This window comes from Peromyscus californicus, unplaced genomic scaffold, assembly GCF_007827085.1.
Source record: "Peromyscus californicus insignis strain IS unplaced genomic scaffold, ASM782708v3 Scaffold_4__1_contigs__length_199733344, whole genome shotgun sequence".
In the NCBI taxonomy this organism is placed as follows: domain Eukaryota; kingdom Metazoa; phylum Chordata; class Mammalia; order Rodentia; family Cricetidae; genus Peromyscus; species Peromyscus californicus.
In genome coordinates, this window is record NW_026294562.1 from 134427112 (window position 1) to 134436995 (window position 9884).

Genomic DNA, 9884 nt, shown 5'->3' on the forward strand with positions numbered 1-9884 from the left:
AAAACCAAGTAATATCAGTAATACATTGTTTGCATGGATGTTTGGGGATTTCATTTTCTTCTAAGAGGAAGCCTGTTTATTGACACTCTCTTAAGGTAACTTATGAAATGTCCTACAAGAAAAATGCCCAACAGATACGTAGGTTTGCTTTGTTTTTATTTCCCCCATATTGGGGTGGAAGCTAGGACCTCTCGTGCTAGGCATGCCCTGGACCTAGCTATATCCCCAGCCCTCTTCATTTTGTGTTTTGAGGCAGGATCTCCTAAGTTGCCCAGACTGGCCTTGAACTTTTGTCCTCCTGCATCGGCCTTCTGGGTAGCCGGGATCACAGGCCTGTGTCTCTCCTCAGCAGTTGTTTGTTGATAATTGTTTCTTTCTTATTACACTATTCAAAAATTACTGATAGACCACCTAGTGTGTGCTGTGCTCTGTACTGGGAATTTACTGTAACTAAATCACCTAATTCTTCTCACTCCCAGAGTCTGGGGCAGCCTCTGGCTCTGCACAGAGATGTTCTCGTGAGAAAGTCTCTGATGGCATAAATCTGACAGATGTATATGATGAGCTGTTTGCTAGGTGACTCTTCCACAAGTTATGTGCGTGGGACTTTGTCCTATCAGCTCTTATAAATATTATTTTTCTTTTGGCTTGAATTTCTGTAATGAGTCAAAGATATGCTTTTGATTTTTAGTCAGGAAACACATTTACGAGAGAAAATCCACGTTTCTCATGATGCCTGTGGGCTCCAGTTTGTGCCAGCGGCATTGTGGTTCGTCTCATAAGGAATCATCGTAGTTGTGTGTTGGAAAACTAGCTCAAATGCTCTTTCTTCTGTCTCAGCTGTGAATACACACAGATTCGAAGGCTGCATAATGCCTTGTGTTCTTTGTAACACTCGTCAGCAGTCTTTCCTAACTGGAGCTATTGCTTAGCTCAGTTCCTCCCCTAAAACCCCGAAGCCTCTGGGGCCACAGTGAGCACACACTCACGGTGGTGGTGGTGGTGGTGGTGGTGGTGGTGGTGGTGGTGGTGGTGGTGGTGGTGGTGGTGGTGGTGGTGGTGGTGGTAGATTCACCAGTAGACGTGTGACAACTCTACCATTAATACAGTAAACAGACACAACCAGCTGCTACAGGAGCATCTCAGAAGCAGAGAAGTGTGCAGCCTTGCCATGTCCTGGTAGCACAGGTAGAACACCTCCAGGTCACTCTCTCTGCCAGGCCCAGGCTGTCACAGACTGCTTTTGCTTAGAAGCTTAACTTTGAAAAGCCTGATGGTTACGGTATTAAGGATAGTATCCTTGCTATGAAGGAGCTGGCTAACACGTGGCCTTGTTAGCCTGCCTCAGCAGCTAAGCTGCTCTTGCAGAGGACCTGAGTTTGGTTCCCAGCACCCATGTTGAGCAGCTCACAACCACTTGTAACTCCAGCTCCAGAGGCATCCAGTGCCTTCAGCCTCTGAGGGTACCTGTACTCACATGTACCTGTCTACAAACAAGCACATGCATACACACAATTACAAATGAAAATAAATCTTACAAGGAAGAGTCTGTTTTATCAACTAATTCTCCAGAATGCATTATATGCTTAAGATCTTTTGTGTCTGAAAGCATTTTCCTTGTGACTTATACAAATGTGTGTACTCTGATGTTGAATGAAATAATGAAGGCTAGAGTTCTAAATTACTTTAATCATTCAGCAGGGCAAGACATAGCTCAGCAGTAGAGTGCTTCCCTAGTATGTGTGAGTCCCTGAATTCAACCACTATCGAAAAAAAGAAAGAAAAGAAGAGAAAAGAAACAATTACAAGAAGGGCAAAATACCTAACAGGAAGTTTATGTAATTTCCTGAGTTAAGAGAAACAATTCCAGCCAGGCTTGGTGGTTCAGGACCAGGGAGTATCTGAGGCAGGAGGATTGCAAGTCCAGCATCTTCTGGGCTGTAGAGTGAGTTCAAGGTCAACCTGGAAAACATAATAAGAAGGAAGACCATGTCTCCAGGTGAAAGTAAAAAGACAGCTGGGAGTACAGCTGAGTGGAGAGCACTTGGCTAGCATGTGCTCACCTTAGGTTCGGTTCCTGGTACCGTGGAAGGGAGCACAGCAAAGTGAAATTCTCTTACCGCGTTTTCACTTTTTAAAAGACAGCTTTGTTTGTCTGGTTTAATTATTTTTGTTTAATGTTTGTTTTTTGAGACAGTCTCACTTGTAGCCCATGCTAGCCTGAAACTTAATCTGTAGCCCAGACTAGCCTTGAACTTGTACTGGTGCCACCTGCCCTTTGAGGTAGGTAGGTCTTGTATCTCATTTAACTTAATATAGAGTCCCTAACAGACATGCCCATGGGTTTGTTCCCATGATTCTAAATCCTGTTGATTGACAGTCGAGGTCAGCCATGCCTGTTACTAGTGCACCTGGGAAACTTTTCTGGGATTCTGGTCTGTTTCATTGGTCTGTCTCACTCGGCCATCACCAAACTGCAGCTCTAATAGGCTTAACAGATTGAGTGACAGCACTACTTTATCCTTCCCTTGGAAGTTGCTTTCGGTCTGGCTTCTTTCGTTTTAGTTTTTGGTTTTTAGCTTTTTCTTGAGTCTTGTTGGTTGGTTGGTTGGTTGGTTGGTTGGTGTTTGGATTTTCTATGAGAATTGTATCTAGCCTGTTAGATCATTTTGTACATACTTGATGTTTTTACAGTTCTGAATTTTCTAAGGAATGCAGTGCATCTCTACGGATTGAGCCTTTCCTTTACTTCTTTATCAGCATCTAGGACCATCAGCATACAAATCCTAAATGCTTTGTTTATAACCAAAGATTTCATTTCCTTTCTGTACTCAAAAATTGTTTTTTTCCTCCAATTTCCATGTGTTCATTGTTCAGATAAAGAAATAGACTTGGTTTTTGCAATTGTCTTGTATGCTGTAGTTTACTAGGGTTTTTTGAAGTATTTTTTGTAGATTACGTGGAATGTTCTGCATAGACAGTTATGTCTTGCCATCGGCCAATAAATAATATCTTCCCTTCTGTTGCCTTTTTTCTTGCTTTATCACAATGGTCAGCATTTCTAGAACTGTGCTGCGGTTTTGGGAGTAACTCCTTGCCTTTCTCACCATCGTCTTCAGGGAAAACCATGTTCTCTTTCATTGCTAAGTAGAATGGTAACAGCATTTACTTTTCAATATACTCTTTTTAGCAGATTGAGGAGGATTTCCTGTATTTGTATGCTGAAAAAATTCTTAAGGGTGAAAAGTGTATTTTGTCAAATGCCTTGTCTCTTTTTTTATTTCTCTCTTTAAGATTTATTTGTTTTTCTTTATGTGTGTGACTGTTTGCCTGAGTATATGTATGTGCACAATGTACATGCCTATTGGATCCCTGGAACTGGAGTTACATACGGTTGTGAACCACCTTGTGGGTGCTGGGAATGGTATCCAGGCACTCTGCAAGAGCAACAGTGTTCTCGGCCTCTGAGGCATCTCTACAGCCGTTTCTTTGTTTTAGAGGTATGGGGTCTTATTCTGTGGTCCTGGCTGGCCTAGAACTCGCTACATAGCCCAAGCCAGCTTCTAACTCATGAGAGTCCTCCTGTCCTATCCTCCCAGTTCTAGGAGTCTAAACATGAACCACTGCTCCCACCTCAAATGCTTTTTGTAAGTATTGATAAGATCATTTGGTAGTCCTTATTTAGCTTGTTGATACATTGATACATTCAAATATTCAGCCACCTTATTTGGTGAGTCAAGATAATACTGTCCTCATGAGTTGGGAACTCTTCTTTTTCTGCAAAGGAAATTGTGTTAAAATGCCTCCTCCTCCTCCTCCTTCTTCTTCTTCTTTTGGTTTTTTGAGACAGGATTGATGTAGAGGGAATCTTAGAAGGTCTTATTAATAAAATCAAACCTGAGTCAGGTATTTGTATCTAGTGGCTGTTCTGTCTCTGACCCCAGATAACTTTATTAGAGTGTACAATATTTTGGGGAAAACAATACCACCACATTTCCCCTTTTTTGTCTAAAATTAAAAAAAGCTTATAACTAATACAAGAAAAATTATAACCAATAAGTATATACAATATACACAGTCAAGATTACATTAACAATGTCTAGTCCATTAACATTTGACAGATTCAGACAAAAAACTCCATTAATATATAACAATGTCCAGTCCAGTAACATTTGACAAATTCAGACAAATTTTCATTACTTATCTTATTTAAAACAAGTAGTTCCTTTTTAAAAGTATTTTTTCTTTTCATAATAGATTCAGTAATCTACCTTTTGTCATTTTTATATCTTCTCCTTTTTCTTTTTAGTGTAGATTCAATGATCTACCCATTTATCCTATTATTTCTTTATCTTTTTTCTCAGAGTAGATTCAATGATCTATCTCATATCTATATTCTCTTTTTCTTTTTGCTTTCTAGGGGTGAAGATATCTTTAGGGAATCCTGAAAATAAATTTTTTGGGTTAATTGTCAAGTCCTGTATCATTTGTTCAGTCTCTGCATATTGAGAAAGTGCAGGGCTTGTCTCAAGTCTTTGTTCAAGTAGTCTGTCAGGCTGGATCATCTCAGCTAGCCATCTCAAAATTGTCCTGAGTAGTTTGTAGTCCAAAGTCAATATTTTGGTGGTGTTAGTCAGCTTAATGACTTTATCATAGTCCATATGGAATCATCATTGTAGGATCCTGTCATCTTTTTTAAGATTTCAAAGTCACTGTTAGGTGTGGTCATGGTTCCCTGCAGACTTTGTGTGTGTGTGTGTGTGTGTGTGTGTGTGTGTGTGTGTGTGTGTGTGTGTGTGCCTCCTCTGTGGTTTGGAGCAATCACAGTCTGATAAAAGTCTGTCTCTTGCCCCACGTTGGGCACCAGATATAGAGGGAACCTTAGAAGGTCTTATTAATAAAATCAAACCTAAGCCAGGTATTGGGGTAAACTGGAAGATCAGAGAACCAGAACAAGCCACAGCTAACCTCACCTGGCCAACTTCTCATCTGGTCTTGTTTCCTCAGACTGGAAGTGTCTATGTCCTCATCCCAATGGCTCTCAGCTGAACTGCTGCTCAAAAGCCTAAAAGCTTAACCAGCCAAAATGCTTAACCAGGCCAAATGCTTAACCAGCCAAATGCTTGTAGTTTCTGGTCCTCAGGCCTTTTATACCTTTCGGCTTTCTACCACCACTCCCTGGGATTAAAGGCTCGATTTCTGGGATTAAAGGCGTGTGTCACCATGCCTGGCTGTTTCCAGTGTGGCCTTGAACTCACAGAGATCCAGAGGGATTTCTACCTCTGGAGTGCTAGAATTAAAGGTGTGAGTGCCACCATTTTCTAGCCTTTGTATCTAGTGGCTGTTCTGTCTCTGGCCCCAGATAAGTTTATTAGGGTGTAAAATATTTTGGGGAACACAATACCACCACAGATTTCTTTGTGTAGCTTTGGAGCCTTTCTCGGAACTCACTCTGTAGCCCAGGGCTGACCTCAAACTCACAGAGATCTGCCTGCCTTTGCCTCTCAAATGCTGGGATTAAAGGTGTGTGCCACCACTGTCAGGCTAAAATGCCTTCTTATTTGTCTTTAACTGTTAGTTAGGATTCTCAAAAAAAAAAAAAACAAAACAAAACAAAACCTATCCGGTAATGGAATAGCTTTTAAATCACAAATCCAGCTTTGTCCGTGGTCATAGGTTTCCATGGGCTGTCTACCTCCTCTTGCCAAGCTGAGTTTTGGTCATTTGTGATCTTCAAGACAGTGATCTTCCAGGTTGACAAGTTTCTGTATTCAAAATGGTCGGTGTGTCCCTTCCAGCTTTTAGTAGCTGTGAGATCTGTAGTGATAGTTCTGGTTTCCGGAAGAATTGTGTGCCATTTCTGTCTGCCTTGATAAAGGCTTTGAACAATAGACCTTCATCTCAGAGGTGACTTTGATCCTTTTGCTTCCTTTTCTTTCTGTCTCCTGCTGGCTTCCCTGTGACGTTCCATCACACTAAGCCTTACTCCCTCTAAGGTCTAAAGAGGCGTCCAGCCTCTTGTCTCATCATCTCACTGAGTCCAGGCATCTGTAGTCCATTCCCTGATTATCTGGTAACACACTGAACACAGAGCCTAGGTAAAGTGCCCTTGTTGGCCAAATTCAACCGTCTGCTTGGTTTCTTTGACTCACGTGCTTAGAATCCAGGTCTCGTGTGCTCTCCAGCTTCTCACAGGGACAATACGGCAAGACTCCTTTAGTGTGTGTGTTACCTCCCGAGAGCTACTCTTGGGGCGATCTCTGGATGGTGCTGGGATTTTACTCTTTATGGCCCTACAGGCCTTGAGTATTGGTGATGGTAGTTCTTGCCTAAATAGATCGGCACTTCCTTTTCAGACAGCCATCCTACATGAAGCCGCTGAAACCTTTTTATGTGAAGGAACACTAATTTTCTTAGAAGAATCTGTCCACTGATGGACTGATTCATTTCCAGTATGAAGAAATCTCTAGAAGCTCCAGGTTCTTAGATTGGTTCTGTCCAAAGCCTCAAGTTCCTGTCCTCACTTTGCCCCTGTGACGTTCCATCACACTAAGCCTTACTCCCTCTAAGGTCTAAAGAGGCGTCCAGCCTCTTGTCTCATCATCTCACTGAGTCCAGGCATCTGTAGTCCATTCCCTGATTATCTGGTAACACACTGAACACAGAGCCTAGGTAAAGTGCCCTTGTTGGCCAAATTCAACCGTCTGCTTGGTTTCTTTGACTCACGTGCTTAGAATCCAGGTCTCGTGTGCTCTCCAGCTTCTCACAGGGACAATACGGCAAGACTCCTTTAGTGTGTGTGTTACCTCCCGAGAGCTACTCTTGGGGCGATCTCTGGATGGTGCTGGGATTTTACTCTTTATGGCCCTACAGGCCTTGAGTATTGGTGATGGTAGTTCTTGCCTAAATAGATCGGCACTTCCTTTTCAGACAGCCATCCTACATGAAGCCGCTGAAACCTTTTTATGTGAAGGAACACTAATTTTCTTAGAAGAATCTGTCCACTGATGGACTGATTCATTTCCAGTATGAAGAAATCTCTAGAAGCTCCAGGTTCTTAGATTGGTTCTGTCCAAAGCCTCAAGTTCCTGTCCTCACTTTGCCTTAGGATACTTCACATAGTCATTTTTCCCAGAGTAGAGCAGTAGATGATGCGCAGATGTGACAACTGGAGCTGGAATCCTCAGCACCCACAGAAAGCTGTGTTGGCATAGAAGACCCCAGGAGTCAGAGATGGAATCCCCGAGGGAGCCGAGCAGCCAGTCTAGCTGAATTGGAACCCTGCCTCAGTATAGAAGGTGGAAAGATCAAGGGAGATGTAGAGTGTCGGCCTCTGGCCCCACACATTTATGCACACATATGCATCCCATACATATTCTAACAGGCGCCCACACTATACACACTTACACATACACGAAGTCAGAACACCTTTACCTGGCATGTGATTTGCTGCATTGGGCTTCAGCCGTGTTCTTCAGCTCATGAGAAAATGATTCCTTTAGGGTCACCATAGAAATTCTCTTGCCGTGTCTTGAACTGAGATTGGAAGACACTAAGCATATCTGGTTTTTGGTTAGGTGTTTGGTTGGTTGGTTGGTCTTAATTCTCTTCAGTCAGAAAAGGCCATCTCACCCCACAGACTTAGAACTCACCTTGGTGCCATAACTATTGAATGTTCCAAGCACTTACTCTCCCAGAGCCTTGCCATCCACTGTCCTTCTGCCTGACACTTTGAGTGCATATGACAAAGTAGTCTGTAGAAGTTCCTTTCCAGGACCACAGAGAACGGCAGAGTTCGGGTCAAGTGCTGAACAGTCAGCATAGCTGTCCTGTGAAAGCAAGAGACTACTCTCCCCTGACCAGAGGATGGCTCTGGGTGGGAAGAGAAGGCCTCTAAGAGCCTGCACTGTCCAGAGCACATGAGGAGCCCCAGGGAACTCATGACTCATCATGCAAAGGTACCCAAGCAAGAGTTTGAGAAGAGCTTCTCTGTTATGTAAGGCCTTGGAGTCACATATGCAGACTCTGAAGTTACACCGAGTTAATGTATCAGTAGGATAAACCCTTCAAATGGTAGTACTTAAGCTGCGGTATGTATGTATGTGTGCTTTGTGCTAAATTGGTGGTGCTTTTTATTTTCTTTTCATGTTGTTGTTTTGAGACAGGATCTAACTGTAGCCCAGGCTGCCCTAGAACTCATAGCAGTCCTCCTGCCTCAGCTGTCCAGGTCCTGGGAATATAGATGTGAAACGCTGCCCTGAGCTGCGACTTTGAGAATGTAGTTCGAGTTCTTTGATGGCCCTGTTGGCTTTGAAAGATGGAAAAGCTCTTCCCTTAGCTGTTTATAGGGACGGTGTGTCATCCAAACCCCACCAATGGAGGAAGAACACATGCACACACATGCCTCACCTGCTGCTGCCTGGGCTTGGCTTGAAAACAGCATCTGACATCCTACGTTTCTATAAGGCAGCCTGCTGTTCATGCCGCCTCACTTGTTCTAACAAAGCAAGGCTGTCTCCAGTGGGGAAGAACCGCTGCTTTTCTCCTGAGCTAACAGTGCTCTCTCCCCCCATCCCCCAGGAGGACAACTGTTGGCTTCGTGGCTTACTGCTGCTCCACCCAGTGTCTGCAGACTTTTGACCTGCTGAGCTGATGAACACTCAAGAGCCTTAGCACTGCCGGCTCAACCCTGCAGTGGCCTGCTGTCGCCCAGCGTGCGTGGTGGGGCCAGGAGAGTCCAGCCGGACGGAACAGACCCTTCCATCCCGTCCTGCCCTGTCCTGTCCAGTGTGGAGGCATGCCGAACTCTCTGGAAATGTCCTGATTGGGCTTCACAACTAAAAGGCCTTCACCCTGCCCTCAAGTTGGAATATATCCTCCCCCAAATTAAGGACATTTTGTCTTCTGTGTTTTTCTTTTTATGTGAGTGTGTCTCATACATAAACTATTTAGTCAGATGAGCTTCCCCACATCTAATTTAAAGCGAGTTGCAGTTCCCTGAAGAACTCTTAATTTGATAATAGAACCAAATTAACTGTTGGCCAACATACCTTTGGTGATGATCCTTCTGTCTTTCCCCAGAGGATTATTCCCCTGGTGATTATTCTCGAAGCCTTCTCCATTGGAAACTTGTCAGTTTCTAGAGTCTCAGCAGCCCCTATGGCCTCAGCAGTCCTGCCTAGTAGGGCAGGGCGCCCGGGCTGGCGCGGCTAGGCTCCTGCGGAGCCGCAGCAGGCTCCAGAGCACACGCCCTCTGGAAAGTTCCTGCCTTATTTCTAAGTTTTGCAACCTATGAAGACATTTTTGAAAGGGATTTAAAAACAAAAAATGTAGATACTAATTAAATACACTCTTGTTCTAAACTAGTACAGGAAAACAAGTTTTGAAATGTCAGGGGGTTTTGCTAAGATTTTCTTATATATCATTGGGAGGTTTGAGGCCCCTGATCTTCTGCTGCAGATGAGGCCTAGTGGTATTTACCCCTACATGAAATCATCTTCATTTTGACTGGATTCTCACTAGTAAAACAGAAGTAAACGGGTCCATATTCCACCTCCAACTTCTGCAAAGCCCACGACAAGCTTTCCCTTGCAGAGAGACATGCTCTTTGTGGGGGAGTCCCTGATTTCATCTTCCTTTCAAAGGATGGCATTTTCAGCTGCTTTGCTTCCAGATGCTCAGCTGGTGGCTGTGGGGAGGTTCTTTTAGTGGGGAAAGAGTTCTGTGTCTTAGTGGTGTAATTTATAGCAGACAAGGTTGAAAGGAGAAGCAGGATGGCTTGCTTGGTGGATAAGCTATTTCCACAACCTGTGGTTGATGACATTTTATTAGCCAGCCTACCTGTAATGCTGGGCTCTAACAGCCACAAATCCTCCATAGTTACT

The 9884-nt window shown here is 43.7% G+C and overlaps 1 protein-coding gene across 4 annotated transcripts in view; it reads left to right on the top strand.

The window, feature by feature from the left end:
- Positions 1–8895, top strand: part of Lrrc28 (leucine rich repeat containing 28) — a 127237-nt gene extending 118342 nt beyond the window's left edge. For all 4 annotated transcript variants that reach the window (XM_052761394.1, XM_052761397.1, XM_052761396.1 and 1 more), the window contains one exon: positions 8581–8895. In XM_052761394.1, the coding sequence (XP_052617354.1) occupies positions 8581–8653 (73 nt within the window). In that variant the 3' untranslated portion in view covers positions 8654–8895. The remainder of the gene's footprint in view (positions 1–8580) is intronic.
- Positions 8896–9884: the final 989 nt, after the last annotated feature.